General features: G+C 40.6%; 1 protein-coding gene across 1 annotated transcript in view; it reads left to right on the top strand.

Annotated features, from left to right (window-relative positions):
- TRPM1 (transient receptor potential cation channel subfamily M member 1) overlaps positions 1-20,338 on the top strand; it is a 98,660-nt gene that overhangs the window by 61,012 nt on the left and 17,310 nt on the right. The window contains 9 exon segments of the mRNA XM_047737024.1: positions 2,157-2,279; positions 2,476-2,607; positions 4,702-4,830; positions 7,422-7,673; positions 8,851-9,025; positions 10,830-10,850; positions 11,665-11,809; positions 13,355-13,557; positions 14,175-14,307. Coding sequence (XP_047592980.1) covers positions 2,157-2,279; positions 2,476-2,607; positions 4,702-4,830; positions 7,422-7,673; positions 8,851-9,025; positions 10,830-10,850; positions 11,665-11,809; positions 13,355-13,557; positions 14,175-14,307 — 1,313 coding nt within the window.

Below are 20,338 nucleotides of genomic sequence, written 5' to 3'. Positions count from 1 at the left end.
GATCTTGGGATCCAGAGATGGAACCCCACATCAGGATCCCTGCTCAGCAGGGGAGTCTGCTTCTCCTTCTTCTTCTGTCCCTCCCCTCTGCTTGTACTTATACTGTATCTTTCAAATAAATAAACAAAATATTTTTAAAAATTTTTTATAAACATATAATGTATTATTAGCCCCAGGGGTACAATCTGTGAATCGCCAGGTTTACACACTTCACAGCACTCACCATAGCACATACCCTCCCCAGTGTCCATAACCCCACCACCCTCTCCCATACCCCCCTACCCCCAACCCCCTCAGTTTGTTTTGTGACATTAACAGTCTCTTATGGTTTGTCTCCCTCCCGATCCCATCTTTAAACAAAATATTTAAAAAAAAATAAATGATAGAGTTAGAACATCACCAATTCTCAACACCCTTCTCTCAACTAACAAATCTAACAGGTATCAGTGACCCTTAAAATCACCAAGAGCTTCCTGATGAAAGAACACATTATCTACATTCTCAACAAGGGGCTTGAACCTGGGTCTGGTGAATAAAAGTATATTGTAAAAAGCAAAAAGATAACAGTTGAAATTAATTTTAGTATTTTTTTAAAGATTTTATTTATTATTTATTTGACAGAGAGAGATCACAAGTAGACAGAGAGGCAGGCAGGCAGAGAGAGAGAGAGAGAGGGAAGCAGGCTCCCTGTCGAGCAGAGAGCCCGATGCGGGACTGGATCCCAGGACCCTGAGATCATGACCTGAGCCGAAGGCAGCGGCTTAACCCACTGAGCCACCCAGGCGCCCCTTAATTTAGTATTTATTTAAACCATTATATACAAAATATTATCATTTCGACATATCAATAGGAAAAAATCATTAATGAGATCATTAATATTCTGTTTTCTGTTTCTAAGTCTTTGAAATCTGATGAGTACTTTGCACTTCTGATTTAGACCAACCCCATTTCAAATGCTCCATAGCAACTTGTGACTCATGGACCCCAAACTGGACAACCCAGGTCTAGGAATGCATGCTCAGGAGATAAAGCTGTAAAAGAACGGAAAGAACCTGTTCCTTTAAAGTCATGATGGAGGTCCCTTTGGAGATGGGCTTGTGATGCAGATTAATTGCTTCTTGATTTGTGGGCATAGTTAGAAAGGTCTTCCTCCAACCATCCTTTTTCTGAAAAATTTTCACATGATTTTTTTTATAGTTTTTTCACATTCTTCCCACACCACCACTTTTTTTTTTTCTTTTGTGAAATCTTTAATCTTTCATTAGGCTGGGCAGAGGTAGAATCCCCTTAATTGTGTTCTGGATGATCATGCAGTTTCTCATACCACTTTTATTAAATAGTCCATCTTTATTCATCCAATTTGAGGTGGTACTTTTACCTTATACTAATTTTGATGTGAATTTGAATCTATTTCTGGACTTTCTATTCTATTCCTTTGTTTGTTCTATTCATGCACCTATATCGTACTATCTTAATTATGGATTTTTAAATTGTATATACTTTTTAATATATGGTAGAAATAACCCCTTTGTAGTGTTCTTAATAATGGATCACTGAGGGAAATTTCTCAAACTCAGCACTGAACATTGGGAACAGATTTCTGTATTGGTGGTACACATCACAGCACCGATAAAAATGACAACAAAGTTTTCCATCCATAGGTCAGGCCATCCTTTTGTCTGGATCTAGCCCAAATTACATTCATCTTTTAATTCTTAATCCATACATTCACATTTACATCTAAGTCATTTCTATATAAAATATTTTCTATCTACTTTACTAAAGGTATTATTATGTATTTATTCTCACTCATATTATTATATTTTAATTTAATGATTTACCTTCTTTGAAACTCAATGTAAACTCTCTGCTTTTTAAAACCGGATTCCACACAATACTGTTTGCTGTCTATCTGAAATAATTTGGTGAAAGTTCTTAAATTTTTCACAGTCTGCAACTCTGCCAATATATCAAACCAAGTAAGCCACAGAACATCAGAGCAGTGACAAAGCTCTTCTAGGACTGCTCAGTTTATTGAGTAACACTGAAGGTCATAATTTAAAATTTTTACATATACTAGGATCATTTTCTAGAATTGCCCGAGCTTAAAAATCTAAAAATCTTTAAAAAAAATTTTTTTTTCTCCTTTTATGTAGGTTATAATGGGGATTCTTTTTCCCCCTACCATTTTGTTTTTGGAGTTTCGCACATATGATGACTTCTCATATCAGACATCCAAGGAGAACGAAGACGGCAAAGAGAAAGAAGAGGAGAATATGGTCAGTGCCACCCTTGATCGCAACAGTATCAATTCACTCTCATTCTCAAAATTGTTGAGATTTCTCTTGCCACGAGTTTAGAAACCACAATAATGGGGGAACTCGGTGTAATTATTTATTTTTGAAGACGTCTATCTGTTAACTGCTGTGCACTTCCCATTTAGCAACCTGCTTGCTGTGTGCCGTTGTTTTCCAGGATGCGAATGCAGACACTGGTTCAAAAAAGGGTGATGAAGAAAATGAGCACAAAAAACAAAAAAGCATCCCCATAGGAACGAAGATCTGTGAATTCTATAATGCTCCCATTGTCAAATTCTGGTTCTATACGGTAAGGCTTCCTCATTAGCGTTTGCTAAGTGTTGAACACACAGAATTGTGAGACTTGAGAAATATGTCAAACATGTCAAAGGCTTTTACAGATGTTTTAAAGTTCACAGAATTAAAATGAATTATGAAAACAAAACCAGGACTGACTCAAATCTTCAGCTGAAACTGTATCTGGGATCTTGTCCTATATTTACATGCATGTAGGTATATGGCCCTTCTAGCCCCAAATACACCACCTTGTAAAACAAAACAGTTCTGTTTGCTTAAGATGAAGGATTTATTAAATGCCTTTGGTAATAAAAGCTTAGAGAAATACCGTTTTATTTTTAAACCAACAAAGATGACTCATGATTTAAACAGCAAACTCACAGGTGCCATTTTTTCCCCCATAATATCAGTGGGGTTACCAAAGCAGTGTGGTTGAACCCAGATCACAAACTCCTAGAACAGGGGAGCAAGTCAAGTCCTCTCCACTCTGAAATGCACACCCAACTGACCACTGCTTGGCTGCACACTCTCCTCCAGATGCCTTTGGTGGCCACTATCTCCCCATCCCCAAGAGTGAGGCAAGAGTGTTACATTTGTAACAAGATGTGTAACAACAAGAGTGTTAATCTGTAACATCTTGCTACATCTGTAACAAGAGTGGCCCTGGCTTTACACATGCCTGCTTGTGACTCTCACAGATAGGCTCTGGCTGCAGGAGGCCCCAGCAGGCAAGCAGAGGCTCCCACAACCATTGCAGGCTGGGGAGGGTGGGACAAGACTTGGGACATGAAGTCCCAAGCACCAAGCTACAGCCTACATCAGGCAGGTCCTGGCATGTGGTTCCATTTGGGACTAGGCAGGAGCAGGTGATGGGAGGTGAGGAGATGGGTCCAAGGCTGTAAATGGAACATTAGGCAATAGGGTAGGCAGTAGGCAGAGGAAGTCTTCATGGGGAATCAGATCAGCTGTGGACCTGGACACCGAACCTTCTGGTAGCCACAGCTGGTAATGAGAGAAGCCACTGCTACCCACCTGCTCTGGTCAGAACCAGCTGAGTACCGCTGATACACCTGGCCTGCAAGAGAGCTCAGCACAGGGCAGAGCCAGGAGGCACAGGAGCCCCAGTGTCACCCCGCACCTCTGAATACTATCTCTGGCCTGTGGGAGGACATCGCACATTTTAGAGTTTCCCAGGGGATTCTGATGAAGCCCAATTTTCCGAACTCTGGTTCTAATCCTTCTGCAAAGAATAAATCATGGGTGCAAGGGATTTTACCTATATTACCGGTAAAGACTATACAACTGGGAGGGGTGGAAGGTGAATTAAAAAAAAAAAAAACCGTTACATCACAAATACACAATTGTTGGAACAACCCCCTCCTATCACACAACCCCACTGCCATAAGTCCTGAAGAGCCCTGGGCCAGCAAGAGGCCCTGGAGGTGAAGTTTCATCCACTCCACAGTGAATCAGCCTCAGATCAACTTCAGATCACCTCCCTCCACCCCATGCCTCACTCCCATACGTCTCCAAACTCTGCATCTTTTCTTATCACAAAGATAGGGAGCATGTTGTGGCCACAGCAAATACTAGATAAGTCGATCCTAATTGTGGGGACTCCGGACAGCTTTGTGCACCTGGGCAGACAGCTTTCACTCTCCCACTTCTAACCTCCCATATCTGTCGGCAGTGTAAAGATTCAAGAGGGAAATTTGCAAAGCAGGGAGAATAAGTAACATTTTCCAACTTCCAGGAATGTAGAAGACACATCAGTGAAATATTAAAGATTTCCCCATCTATCATAGTTTTGTGCAGCTCCATAATTCCCCCACGAGAGTGGTAGTGGCCAGAAATACATCTTGATGTAGAAAATGAAATGCCAGTGTCCATATCATCCTAGAGCATAAAATGGCTCCTGACCTGCCCCAAAGTTTATCTGCACTGGTGATATGAACAGAAGGTTTCCTCTAGTGAGTCAGTCCAGTGGAAATGCAAATTTTAGAAGACCTGTCAACCTGAAAATAGGATTTCAAAGTTGTTGGGTTTTTTTTTTTCCCCAACATGTGTTATCTCCCCAAACACTGTTAACAGTTGTTCTGTCCTTCAGATATCATACTTGGGCTACCTATTGCTCTTCAACTATGTCATCCTGGTGCGGATGGAACGCTGGCCCTGTCTCCAGGAGTGGATTGTCATCTCCTACATCGTGAGCCTGGCATTAGAGAAAATACGAGAGGTGATTATTCCAAAGTCCTGTCCTAGGCCCACTGAACGCTGACTTCAATTCAGATATAGCTTCTCATTGCGAAAACACTCCATGCAAATCATGAGTGACATGATCCCATGATACCATGGTACCTTTTTCTCTTTTGGGCTATCACCATCCCAAGTTTATTCCATTCCCTTGCTTAAGATGTCTATGTCTTCTGCTTCTGATTTGAATTTGTAGATCAAAACACAAAGCAGGCACCTGGGTGGCTCAGTGGGTTAAGCCTCTGCCTTCTGCTCAGGTCGTGATCTCAGGGTCGTGGTGCACAGCCCCACATGGGGCTCTCTGCTTAGCAGGGAACCTGCTTCCCTTCCTCTCTCTCTCTCTCTCTCTCTCTCTCTCTCTGCCTGCTTCTCTGCCTACTTGTGATCTCTCTGTCTGTCAAATAAATAAATAAAATCTTTAAACACACACACACACACACACACACACACACACACACACACACACACACACAAAAAGCAAAATAAACGATGTTTAGTAGTAAAAACCGTCTCAGGTCCTGTAAAAGCAGTAATAAATGCTTCCAGGAGATAAACCAATTACTACAACAGGGTACAAATTTTGGCTGTTTACTGGGAACTGAAACGAAAAACAAAGAGAGACCCAAGATGATGTTTTACCTACAACTTAAGACTCAGAATCATGACTCCCTACCACCTGCAATGGGGACTCTACCTTCTTATTAAGGAAGAGCTCTCAGGAGATTCTGAGAGTATGGCAGAGGAAAGAAGGCCAGGCACTTTTCTTCAAGTTTTAACTCACTATATTAGCTTGTAAAGAGAAAGCTTACATCCAAGTAAAAAATGAATTTGAACTGGAAAAGCACACAGAAGACTTTCATGTGCCTCTTCCAACTGATACAGACCAAGTACTATTATTTTGCCATTGTTATTAACCCTTTCACTGAACTGAAAACAAACAAACAAACAAACAAACAAAAAACCCATTACTGGCAACTCCTTCCCAGCCAAGGTAGTTTGATGCTGTCAGTCTAATGAAAGACTGAGACACAAAAAAGTGCAGCATCCAACATCTTTCAACCCATCTCCTTTGCTACTAGTCTTTCTTTTCCAGGTGGCTTCAACAAAGTCTGCAGGTGTTACAACTGGGATTCCCCAAGTGGCCTGCCATGCCATCCCTATGCCACCATGATCCCACTGAGCACCAGCCATGTGCTAAGATACTGTTCTTTTTTTTTTTTGACAGACAGAGATCACAAGTAGGCAGAGAGGCAGGCAGAGGAGGAGGATATGAAGCAGGCTCCCTGCTGAACAGATCAAGCCCCAATACGGGGCTTGATCCCAGGACCCTGAGATCATGACCTGAGCCGAAGGCAGAGGCTTAACCCACTGAGCCACCCAGGCACCCCTAAGATACTGTTCTTTATTCTAGGAGCTCACCCTCTAGTTACAGCTCGCCACCCCCCCACCTAGGCTACAGTGTACACAGGTGGTTAAACTACTCAATCCCTTCTGTTGTGGCCAAAACCTAGATACCAGCCCATCCCATCTGTGGGATCTCCAGGACCCACTCAGTCTCCATAACTAAAGTGGTGCTACATGGCACAACAGATCCCCACCCTACTACACACCGTAGCTGCATCCATGGGGTTCACTCTCTGTGTATTGTGGCATGCTGTTTGTTAAATGTTTTTAATTTTACCCTGAGGAAGTAGTGTTTTTTTAATCAGTGGTGGGTTTTTTTTTTTTAAGATTTATTTGAGATTTTTATTTATTTATTTGACAGACAGAGATCACCAGCAGGCAGAGAGGCAGGCAGAGAGAGAGGAGGAAGCAGGTTCCCCGCCAAGCAGAGAGCCCAACGCGGGGCCCGATCCCAGGACCCTGAGATCATGACCCGATTTATTTGAGAAAGAGAGTGTGCATGGGGGGAGAGGCAGAGGGAACGTCTCAAGCAGACTCCCTGCAGAGCACAGAGCCCAACACAGGGCTCAGTCTCAGGACCCTGAGATCGTGACCTGAGCCATAATCCAGAGTCAGATGCTTAACTGACTGAGACACCCAGGAACCCCAAACAAATGGTGATTTTTAAAGAGTAATATCTCAAGGAGGAGAAAAATCATTTAACCTTCCCCTCACTTCTCATATCTAAGTTGCAAAGGAATTGTGGCAAACAAACAGCTAGCCCAATTCTGCCATCTCCACCAGGTAGATTACCCTTTCGTGAGACCACCTGGGTGTATCTCCGCTGTAGACTTTCCTCCTGGACTAATTCTGGAACGCGGGCTGATGGGCACATATCCAGAGAATTAAAAAGAAATCAAGAGGCAGCTGCTTTAATTTCACCCAGAAGGACATAATTTAGAAGGCATTTCCTGAGAATTTGTGAAACACTGCATCTAGGAATATAGAGGATTCCGTGGAATTTCCCTTTCGAGATATCTTTCTCCGTCTGAGAAGATTAGTGTTTAAAGGTCTTAAGTAGGAAATGGGACCAGATGCCCTGGAATGTTCCACCAGTCCTATCTTTCCAAGATTCTAAGAGGCTTCCAAAACAGCACTCCCTGTTTATTGTTCTTTGGCAATTGTTTTCAGATCCTCATGTCAGAGCCAGGCAAACTCAGCCAGAAAATAAAAGTTTGGCTTCAGGAGTACTGGAATATCACGGATCTCGTGGCTATTTCCACGTTCATGATTGGAGCAATCCTTCGCCTACAGAAGCAGCCATATATGGGCTATGGGCGAGTGATCTACTGTGTGGATATCATCTTCTGGTACATTCGTGTCCTGGACATCTTTGGTGTCAACAAGTATCTGGGGCCCTATGTGATGATGATTGGAAAGATGGTTAGTACCGGCATCCCATTAGGAGTTAGGGATGTTGTGGTTGTGGTGAAAACCTGACACCAGGCCTTGGGTGTGGCTTTGTTAGGCTTCATTTGGTCTTTCCTTTGCAGTTGGTTTCTTGCAGGAAACATTTTTGCTTTAAAATACAGAGTTTTCCTACATGTTAATACTGCATGTATATGTATATACCCAGTATATACTACTTTATATAGAGAAATATATCTACTGTATATATGTACAATACTAATACTGTATATGTATATGTATGTGTGTGTATATATATTATAATACATATACTATATATATATGTGTGTGTGTATATATATATATATATATATATATATATATATGGCAATAATCTGGCTCATAACATGGGATGAAAGCCAGAAACAAATGGGGCCTAGGGTCACACCCCCTCCAGTATTCCAAACAGTCTTCAGCCCATGTACTCTGGCCTGGAGTGGGCACAGGCAATTCATGTTATAAGACCAAGACAAATCCATGGCAACATTTCTTCCAGATTAAATCATACAATATGAAAGAAAAAAAATGAGCCAGCAGATCATCCTTATATCACCTAAAATAGCTTCAGTGTTAGGACTGGTCCCAGAGGAAAGGAAATCTCTTAAGTTTAGGAATAACTCTTTATAGCACAAGCCATTTTGAGTGAAGGAATATATGGTTTAGCTTATCCTGGCAAGGGCTCTCATCTTCAGGGATATCCAAAATTGGGAATTACACCAGTTCAGTATCCACAGTAACCAGAGCATTGCTCACTGTAACCATGCAGCATTTGTGTAATGAATGAATATTCTGTACTCTCAATTCATTTTCTTGTTCCTTTCTTAGATATCTCCTCCTCTGTCTCCCTGAAAAATTCCCATGCTTACCTCATAATTCTTCCCTCTCTCTATTTGCTGATGTTAAGAGAGAAATATTTGTTTATGGGCAACAAAAGCAGAGAAGAGTAAGAGCAAATGAGGAAGTCAACATTCTAGAATAAGATGTATGTATTGTGTAGCGTATAAAAACTAGGAGCCCATTGATGGGATGGAGAGAAAGGAAAGAGGCTCTCTTCATCCTAATTAGACACTCATGAAGTCATCAAGGAGAGCAAAAGCAAGAGAACCTGGCCCATGAGTCAAAACAGTAAGAGACGCATTTTCTTTCTATTCAGATGATTGACATGCTGTATTTTGTGGTCATCATGCTGGTTGTGCTGATGAGTTTTGGAGTAGCCCGTCAAGCCATTTTGCACCCAGATGAGGAGCCTTCCTGGAAATTGGCCCGAAACATCTTCTACATGCCTTACTGGATGATCTATGGGGAGGTGTTTGCAGACCAGATAGACCGTAAGAATAGAATTGATAGTAAGATTCTCTTCCCTGCTTCTGAGGCAGATGATCAGTTCCAAATTAATGGAAGAGCATGTGTTAATTTGGAAATGAATTACTTTTTATTCTGCCACAAGCATCAAATTATTTTATGAAGGAATAAGTGCAGAATATGCAATGTGGATTTTTGAGCCATCAGTCATTTCTTCTATTCTAAAAACCATTAACCAGAATTTCGAAAGAGTCTCCCATTCTTTTAGCTGGACCTGGTGAACATCTTATCCCGTGAATATAATCCCAGTGCCAATATCCCAATATTTCTTCAACCTAAATCTCTTTCTACCCCAAGACAGAGTGGGTAGTGTTATTCCAATAGACTGAGATGGTAAGCATGACAGGGTGACTGGTGCCTTGTGTCACCCTCGTCTTCAGGCTTCTTCTCCGAAGCCCATTATCCATATGGCTATCAATTTCCTCTTCACTTAGGGGGTTCAATTTTTTTTTTTTAAGATTTTTGTTTATTTATTTGACAGACAGAGATCACAAGTAGGCAGAGAGGCAGGCAGGGAGAGAGAGGAGGAAGCAGGCTCCTCACGGAGCAGAGAGCTGATGTGGGGCTCGATCCCAGGACTCTGAGATCATGACCTGAGCTGAAGGCAGAGGCTTTAACCCACTGAGCCACCCAGGCGCCCCAGGGGGTTCAATTTTTAAAAATTTTTATTATCAACAATAATCTGAATGTTAGCAGAGGAAATGAGCCATAATCCTATGTGAATTTCTGAGGGGCACAGGACCCAGCTCCTCTCCAGGCTGAGCTGCCAGGTCATGGTGTCTCTTGTGTCATAGGAAGTGAAGCTCAAATGTTCTTATACCTATTTCACCTGACCAGTTAATGTCCCACGGATGAATGAGGCTCTTCACACCTGTTTTTGTGTCCAGAGCCATACCTTCATTTGTATGTTCTACTCTGTCAGAGATACAGATACAACAGCACATCTGCTATTTCCAGTACTCTGCTTCTTGGGGATAGATGGTCTTGAACATCCTCTTCTTGTATGAAATGCAGGATTCTCAGTATATCTCCTGCCACTGGTTTAGACTGATAACTAGTTCACCCAATGCCTTCTACCTAGCTTTTATAACGTGATTCCGAACACATCATTACCACCTGTACATCTCAAAGTCGATTGTTGAATGTGTTTGTACCTTGGTAAACTGAAACATAAAAATCTAACTTGCTTTCCGAAGAATAGTTGCTTCAGTAAATGTATGATCCAGACATAAATTGTGGTATTTTTATTTTTTATTATTGAATTGGGTAATGAGAAGATAAAGAGACAAATGAGGCTATTTTCAGTAACACTATTAAATGTTAGGTTTTGATTCTTGATCTGATTATTGCATAATAATTTTTCATTTATTTGTGCTTATGAGGTTTTTGAATTGGGCTATGGAGAATGCCTGATTGGTTAACCAGTTGGTTAAAATGATCATCTGCCAGTAGCTTCATATCTTTTTCACAGTATTTTTAACTAGTTAGCTTTTTATTGCTTATGACATATGGTAAAATCAATATTCATGAAATATATATGAATTTTCTAGAATTAATAATGTATACAGTTTCATCTAAATAGACCACTGCTTCCAAGTGTGAATCTGTAATTCCCAAACTTGAGTACTTTGCATTTCGTGACAACCAAAACCATTCTTGTTTTGTTAATCATTTGTTTTACTTTTTTCTCAACTGTCATCTTATTTTCTTTCCTCCCTTCCTGTCACACCTAAAAAAACCCCCAAACCCTGCTTTCCAATCACTATATAGTCTACGCCATGGAAATTAATCGTAAGTTTACACAGAATTGATGACTTCACTCCATGAAGTTTGTGTATTAATCAGTCTCTCCCTTAGCTAATTACCGACAGCCTTACGCTGGTTTTAAATACCTCTCTTGTTTTCTGGTGTCAGAGACAAGATTTGTTTTTTTTTTTTTCTGGTGTCAGAAAACAAGAGAGGTTTAAACTGTAAGTAAGTAAAAAGTAGGTAGACTATAAATTCACGGACATTACTTCACTGATCACTGTTGGGATCATTCTATTTTTTAGTTCAGGACATAGGTCCTATAGAATCAAAGTGGCATTTTGAATGAACTGAGAGAAAGAAAAGGTGATTTTCCAAAAATGACACCAGAAACGTTGATTAATGGATTTGAGGGTAGAGGGGATCCTTACCTCCTTCCTCATAACAAAATTATTGCTGAAGTTCATGTACAAGTGAAACCAAGGGGACAACATGAGGTGATGTTAAATAATCAGATTATCCATTATCCATTAGAAACTAGCTTTCTAATGGATAACAGTACAGGAAAAAAAAAGATAGATTTATCTGCCTAGAAATTATATTTCTAATGTGTATGAAAAACGCAAATACAGAAATGGGAAAATGTTTATAAATACGTCAAGTCAAGAATGACTATCGCGGAGTGCAGAAATGAGTTTTTTTCTTTGTATGAGTTGATATTTTTCATATGGAATATTATTGCTTATGAAATCAGGGAAAAATCATCTTTAAAAAGAAATAGATTGTGTAATGGCATATGTAAGTTATTTATTCTATTCATCTTATGTAAAAAGTACAAGAGGGCAAACCTTTGTTTCAGCTCCTTGTGGTGACAACCAGTACGACGAGGAAGGCAAGCGGCTCCCTCCTTGTATCCCGGGTGCCTGGCTCACCCCGGCCATCATGGCGTGCTACCTACTGGTGGCCAACATCCTGCTGGTGAACTTGCTTATTGCGGTTTTCAAGTAGGTATCAAGGTTCTTGACTGCTTTTGCCTATTATTTATTGCATTACAGATTTCCAGTTTAATCTGGGAACACTCATGCGGCCATGGATTTACACAGAATTTCAGTGGGGCTTTTAAATATGCAGAGTTTTTGCAATCTCTTTCATTCAAACTTAATCAGCCTTCGCGTATTCGTGAATCAAAAGTTGACACTTAAATACATTAAACAAATTTTTTGATGATTCAATATTTTATTTTTTTTTTAAGATTTTATTTATTCATTTGACAGACAGAGATCACAAGTAGGCAGAGAGGCAGGCAGAGAGAGAGGAGGAAGCAGGCTCCCTGCTGAGCAGAGAGCCCGATGCGGGGCTTGATCCCAGGACCCTGAGATCACAACCTGAGCCGAAGGCAGAGGCTTTAATCCACTGAGCCACCCAGGCGCCCCAATATTTTATTTTTTATTGAAGTATAATTAACATACCATGTTGTATCAGTTTCAGGTATAGAGTTCAATGATTCAATAATTCTGTACATTACTCAGTGCTCAACAGGCAGTGATTAGTGTACTGTTAATCCCCTTTGATCCATTTCACCCATCCCCCCACCCACCTCCCCTCCGGCAACCACCAGTTTGTTCCCTGTGTTTAAGAGTCTGGTTTTTTTTTTTTTTTTCTTTCTTTCATCTCTTTTTTTCTTTGTTTGTTTTGTTTCTTATATTCCACATACGAATGAAACCATATGATATTTGTCTTTGTCTTAAATACATTTAAACTCAATCTTGGTTAGTATTTTAACACTTAAACATGTATTTTAATCTGATGAAAATATTTCCTTAGATGAAAGTCTCCTGGAATAGGGAAGATTTGATCAAGGCATGCCTTTAATTCATTATCACAGGCACAGAAAGCAATGTCAACATCATAAGCTGTGACAATTATTGTGATATAATATAAAATGTTTTCCTAATTATTAACAGAATAGAAGATAAAATGGCCTTGGAAAGAGATGGCTTAAATTATAAAATCAAGTGTCTTGTAAAACTTGCCCATTTTGGCATGATGTGTTGAGCATGTGACCATGCTTAATAAATGATTTTTTAAAAATTCTAGCTTCTAAGATGAAAATATAAGGGAAAAATACTTCACAGAAATATAGAATCTTAGAGCTAACCAGGGCTTTGGAAAGAATCTGATTCAAACTCTTATTCAAGTGTATTTCAGGTTTAAATACTTCAAAATGCTTAGCTGAATAGCTCCTACCTTTAAAAATATGAAATAATATTTTCCTGAGCATATGAATCAGTAGACTGTAGTATGGTGTCTCAAGAGAGCAATAGGTAGCCATTTTAATATACTTAATCCTTAATTATTTATATAAGTAAAATGTCCTTGGGTGTAGATAATCCACAATGATAGATAAACCAAAAGGGTAATTCAGGGGTCAGTACTAAAGGGCACTAAAAGGCCCTTTCACTGTTTATTTTCATTTCAATGTGAGTGACCGATTGTCCTGGGAAATCAAAATGAAAAGCAAAATAACTAAACCTTTATTCTTTTTAAAGCAATACTTTCTTTGAAGTCAAGTCCATATCCAACCAGGTGTGGAAATTCCAGCGATATCAGCTGATAATGACATTTCATGACCGGCCAGTCCTACCTCCACCAATGATCATTATAAGCCACATCTATATAATCATCATGCGTCTCAGTGGCCGCTGTAGGAAGAAAAGAGAAGGGGACCAAGACGAACAGGATCGCGGGCTGAGTATGTACAGGACTCTTTCATTTCTATCCTGCACGAATTTCAAGAGGGTTCTAACTGGACACCCTCCCAGAAATCTCGCTGAACTACTTAAATTGTGGAAAACGTAACACCCGAGTCCAACTGCTGTTCTTTGCAGAACGCTTCTCATTTTATGTTGATTTTATTCCAGTTCTGTTAGTTTGTGAGTAATTCATGTTACTGAAAGCTTGCTCATGAAGAGATTAGAAATCGAGAGAGTTCTTGAGAATGACTTGTCTGTATAAATTCAATGCCCCTTTAAGAATGTTTCCACCTGTTGCATCTCAAAAGGATAGAAAAATACTGCTGTCCACCTGACTCCATCCATAAGACAGATGCAACAGTTTCTCCAGAAAATAGTACTTGGCTTCACTTTGCAAATAGCTGTAATAGTGGTGTTTTGTGTTAAAAAGTGAGCCATTCTGCTCCAATGGAAAGATGATCGCCTGTTTGAGTAAAACAGTTGGAGTAGTGGCAGAACTGCGGAGCAAAGGAGCTTAATACCGGTTGGGTTGTGAAATGTGCAATGGCGCAACTCAATTGATTCTTCGTGGACAGGGCTCATTTCTCACGTGGCAAACCCTTCTTCCTTTAAGCAGAGCTATTTCTCAGCGACGAGGAGCTGAAGAGGCTGCACGAGTTCGAGGAGCAGTGTGTCCAGGAGCACTTCCAGGAGAAGGAGGACGAGCAGCAGTCGTCCAGCGACGAGCGCATCCGCGTCACTTGTGAGAGGTGAGCCCAGCGTGGGGCCGGGGCCCAGCCGCGGACAGAGGGTGTGCGAGCCAACCCGCCCCATTCTAAGAGAGATGCCGATGTTCATATAAATGTTCCCTCCAAGTTCTCTTGTTGGTTCACACTTTGGGTTCTTTACGTGTTTTCTCCCGAAAGAGTGGGAAAATATCTCGTGTGAAAAGGTGATTGTAAATTGTATATAGAAGTGAATGATGGGGTGTATTGCAAATATCCCAGACCCAAACTAAAGCAAACCAAAAGCCCCTGATGGTTCTTGCCCAGCCCCAGAGTGGGAGATTTTACTGCAGGACCCTGCACGAATGAAGAGAAAAATCAGCTGCAGGGCTGTGTAAAGGCTAGGGAAGTGGTCTTTTGACTGATGGTTGCCTTTGTCAAGGATGGTATTCCCCTAGGGACTGACCTCCTCATCCCACCTTAATGTTCTTGATGCTCCTTTCCCAGAATGCACAATGAATGAATGAACACATGTGTGAGCCAATCTATGAATAAGCGAATGAAGGCAGGTGAGGGAGAACCAGAAAGGGTGACATTTTCCAACCTTTTCGTTATTGCTCCTCCTGCAGCTGAGAACGGGGAACCAGCGAAGTGTAGACAGGAACAATAAAACCACACTATCTATATTTTTTAATCATATAACTTTTAAGAACCTTTATCACTTAATAAAAGAAATGTAAGCTATTATTATTACTAAGACTGTGATCATTGATAAAACATCGTTCCAAAGAGTTTAACCAACAACGCAGGTAGAAGGATGACACCTACGGGAATTCTAGCTTATCATTCTGTCATTCAGTACTCAGGATTAAAGTTTCTTGGTACAACTACCTGTATATATTGATAAACATAAAGACATTCACAAGACTGTTTCAGCAGACCATCCAATCAAGGGCCTCAACCACTACAACGGAATTATAATACCCTTGAAGTCTCCCTGCTGTACACATTCCAGCCAGTGACTCTGCCACAGCCCACAGGCTCCAGGTCTCTGGCCCATCTCCCCTCCTAGCTCTAGTCACCTTGTAATCCAGTCTACCAAATTCAAGGATAATCTGCACCAACTTTTGGCCTTGATAAGGCACATTTTCAAAACAACTTTTAAATGCATCTTTTCTGTTTTAATAGCAACTGCTAAGCTTTCAAGATACAAAAATTATTTCTTCCTGAGAAAGATAAGTTACTCCCATCTTAATAATCTAAAATCTCAACTTTTTGTTGGACATTAACTTGGATTTAATCACAGCCAGTAATTTACAATGGAGATTGTGTTTTGTTTCACTCTGCTTCTGCCCCTTCCCCCTTCCCCTAGCATTGTTTGGATTTTTACCATTCTTGGAGCAAGCCTCCAAGAATGTGGTTATCAGGTCACTACCAAACTGCATTTTCCTCTTGGGGCTTCATGCACACGTAATAGGAATGAAAGTGTGCTGGGCAGTAAAAACATCTACTTCCTGTTTCTCTTGGCTGAGATCTCCAGGAGGGATTCGGAGTACCTTCCTGCCCCTCCGGTTCCCTTGTTGACCCTTTCGAGGCTGAATCACAGGTGAATATCAGAGACAAATGGAGGAGGAGGTTTGGGGAGAAGGTACTTTTTCTTCACTCTTAACCTCAGGACAGCTGAGGTCCTAAGGGTGGAAGAATAGAAATAAAATTAGTTATTTTTACCTAAATTTGACACCCATGATAATTTTTTAAGTCAAATTTTTGAGCACTCATATAGTTCTGCCATTTTAAAAAATCTACTTTATATGTTGGCTTCTTTTCATTTTTCACATCACCATTTGCCATTTGATGGTTCTCCTTATCATCCCCGGCATGATTCTCTCTGCAGGGTCTGGCTAGGAGTGAGCCTCCTAACTTCCTAAGACGCGCTTGGCATCAGTCCCTGCTGTTGGCCAGTCCCTTGCCAAACCGGAGCCAGCAACTTGCATGACTCAGTCTAACAAACGTGTTCACACGGGAAGTTTACGTGCTTGTGCTCCTCCTTGCAGGGTGTTTTGAGGGCTTACGTGCAGGAACCAAATTCATGGCTTTCCCTTAATGTTTAGAGAGTAATATATGAAGTTTTAACAATTTCACCCAACTTCTCCATTTCATGAGATCTAACATTTAGTCTCTCAATCAGAGATTTACATTATGATCCAGTTGTTAGTTAATACAACCCTGAAGCAGGGTATTTAGCCCAAAGCCCCACGTAGCATATCCACTTAGCTGACTTACGGCAACACACTCATGGTTTTCCTCCCAAATTTGGACATCCTCTTGCATGCTCTGGGCTCTGAGAGTGGCACCACTAGCCATTTCATTTGACAGTGTCAAATCATCAAATTCTGCTTTCTTCCCCCTGTGAATGAATCATGCCCCCCCACATACACACACACTTCTTTCCTTCTCTACCACCAGCACACTAGTACAAGCTACCATCATGTTTCACCAGGATTCCTGTGGTTGCTTGGAAAACATCTGAGCTCTGAGAGCATCTAAGCTCTCCATAATCATTTCTACTCTTTCAATTCATGTGCACTCACTAGACTCGAATCCTGTTGCATTGCTCCCTAACAGCTCTCTTTAAAAGTCTTTCAGTGGCTCCCATTGCTCCCAGCTCCAGTATCACCCTGGACTGTCCTCCCTTCATGCTTGGTTCGCCAGTCTTGTCAGCCTTCTTTCATTTCCTCAAAGTCACCACTCCCTTCCTGCCTTAGGGGTTTTGCACTCGTTGTAACCTCTGTCTACTCATCCTTTGGATCTCTGCTCAAATGTCAGTTCCTTCTGGAAAACTTCCCTGACCGCCTTACACCTTAGACTAGGTCAAGAAGCCTGCACATCTCCACAGAGCAAGACCTTGAATTTTTGAGTGAATGGATGACTAAAAAGTTCATGTCCTGACTTAAATGTAAATTTCCATCCTATCCTCAATGAATATCAAATAAGATACCAACTATGCTCCCTCTGGATTTGCGACTTTGATTTTGTTATTGGCAACCAGGAAGAATTTCAATATACAAATGATTCTGCTACCCATAACTGTCAGGAAGAATCTTTAATATCAGCAAACACCAAAACAACTGGTGGTGTTGAAGGGTGTTATTTCTTTGCTTGAAAGTTTAATATCAGGTAACCTAGAGGGCTGGTGGAAGAACATTTTACAAATACATCTGCCAGCACAACCAAAGTAGAATTTGTCAACCTAGATATTCATCATACCAGGCTAATACCTAGTAACATGTATCTTTATCAATCTACAACTTGAAGGCCAAATCTGTGTCTCTTGAAAATCCAAGGTTGAGCACATCATTCCTTTTGTGGTTTGGCATCCCTCAGTTCACAGGTTCAAGAGCAATTGAGTTGAAAAGAATCTTTTCTAAAAAAATTTTGTCCAAGTTTCAACTTCCTTTTCTTGAACAATGAGAATTATGTAATCCAGTGTGTTTTCCTTTTTTCCATGGCATCCAGGAAGCTTAGCACCAACTTAATATTTAATTAAAACAGGTATATTATTATAGATTTTTGGAATACATGGCGTACATTGTCTCCTTATTACCTCTTCTTCATTCATATCTAACACTTAAATGAACTTTCATTTTGCATGTATGATATTTTCAAGTATGCAGGCTATAATTCATAAATCATACATTTTAAATGCTGTTGATCTTATACTTAAGCATCTATAGGTCTTAGACTAGCCAAACCTACAATAGAAGGTGTGGATTCCCCCCAAAACCTCTGGGTCAACTGGTTTCTTGTCATATTTGTGGATCTGGGTTAAGGTGTTGGGTTTCCTCTAGGCTTGATTAGGAACGAAGCGATTCATGGTCTTGAGATCTTATTTGGCATCCTTTTCCCAAGTAATCAAGTAGAGACAGTGGTAACAGAGATCATAATAAGAAAGACAAGAAGGAGAGAAATGAGATAGTCAGTAGAAGAAGACCTGAAAGAGAGATGAGCCTCAGAAAGGAGGTGGGTAATTCCTCTGATGTAGAAATTAATAGGAGTCAAAGTTGCTTGGATTATGGGGAAGGGGTGGGATTAAATGTGGGAGTTTTAATGTGTCTAGTGAATGACAATCTTGTTCCTTACCTGACCTTTGAGAGCCAATTCAAGGACAGAGGCAGATATCAGGCAGATAGAGATAAAAATAGTATTGGCTTTACTAGTAATAAAGGTGCTAGAGGATGTGGTTCAGTTGTTGCCAAATTCACAGAATTAGCCAGAATTAGCCATAGCCATTCAGTCACAGGCACTTGCAGACCTCTGTTCTCACAGGCAGAATCAGCTTTCCCCACGAAGCTTACCGTATGAACAAAACAAAGTGAGAACCCATGCTCTCTTCTGGCAGCTGGCTCTCAGAGAGAGAGAAAAAAAAGCAAGCTGGTGTCGTGGTCCCCAAATTCCAACCAGAAAATCAGTCCTCCTCAAGAATAAATAAAGGACTGGAGAGAGGCCAAGAGTTTTACACTAATAGAAAGTCCAGATGCATAGGAAGGAATGATAGGATTGGGGAAAGAGTACCCCTAGCAATATTACAGACTTAAAGTTTCTAAGGAGGATTCGAGTTCATCTTTAGGGGAAATGTGATAGGAAAGGAGCTAGCCAAGCGATTGCTCAGCAGGAATATTTGGGATGTAATGAAATTAGCTAATATGACTTTGTATTGGGCCAAGTCAAGGTGACTCCTATGACCTTCATCAGTGACTCTCTACAGCTCCAGGGCAAGAATGCAGTTAGCGAATGAAGCATGGGGCATAGCAAAAGGGAGGCTGAAAGGGACCTGTGATCCCTAGAACTAATCAATGGGGATACCACAAATGATGTTAGTGTTTGCAAATGGTAGCATAAACATTTTACACTGCCTCAAGACACCATTTTTCCCTGCCCAGCTGTGGAGTCCTAGTGGCAATAGAGGAAGGAGTAGAGTTGGCACTAATATCCGAAAGTAAGGGAAAGAGAACCTAGGATATTATTAAGAGCTTCAATGAGTGGCTGACCTGAGTCTTGCCTGAACAGAAAGTGGAATATAGCCAGAAAAGTCCACTGATTTAGATGACTTGAATTCTAGAAACCGAGGAGGTCTGAAGTATGGCCATGTTGGTATATATAATGATGTGGCTTAGAGTTAAGATCCTAGAGAGCTTAATATTCTTTTAGTAAGTCTTCAGTATTTTGTTTATTAAAAACAATGAGAAAGCCAAAAGATTTAAGACTTAAGTCTTGTTCTTCATTTAGTCTTTCACATATAAAAACTCTGTAAGTAGGCACAACCAGGTTCCATCTTGAGTGTTCTCACTGTAATGACTAAACTTAAAAGGCAGCCTCATACAAAGATGGAAATTAAAATAGCTGGATATAAAATTTGGACTGGATGAAACAAGTTTATGATCTGTAGACCTGGAATAAAATTACAGGGTAAGAATAGTCTTAGAACTCAATATAGAACACCATGGGACCTTGAAACATGGGTTTCTTCAAGTATAAACTGGATCTAGTTGTTCCACTAACATTGTTTTTATGTTAACATTGAGCTCTATCATTAAGGGAATGTTCCCATATAATTTATAAGATGCCTTACAGGTGAAGGGTAATGATTGCACATGAAAAGATGATGGCACATAAAACAGGTTTTGGTAACTACCATGCTACAAAACCCCAAATATCTAAGTTCTGTCCTTAGGAAATACACGAGAGACTTTTACCATGAGAACATGAATTTTGACCTTATATTTAATAGATAAGAGTCTATGAAACTCCAATAAAGTTATGCTATCTATCGGTATTCTCTTGGAAGTTACTACAAAGTGCCACACATTTATATATTGTTGTGCCTAGTAGTTGAATGAAATGGAAAACTTTATTTACAGTGCCTTAAAAACAACAACAACAGGGGCACCTGGGTGGCTCAGTGGGTTAAAGCCTCTGCCTTCGGCTCAGGTCATGATCCCGGGGTCCTGGGATCGAGCCCCGCATAGGTCTCTCTGCTCAGCAGTGAGCCTGCTTCCCCCCTTTCTCTGCCTGCCTC

The sequence above is a fragment of the Lutra lutra genome, chromosome 7 (assembly GCF_902655055.1).
Source record: "Lutra lutra chromosome 7, mLutLut1.2, whole genome shotgun sequence".
In the NCBI taxonomy this organism is placed as follows: domain Eukaryota; kingdom Metazoa; phylum Chordata; class Mammalia; order Carnivora; family Mustelidae; genus Lutra; species Lutra lutra.
The sequence above is the reverse complement of the archived record's forward strand: the minus strand, read 5'-3'. Positions and strand labels throughout refer to the sequence as shown.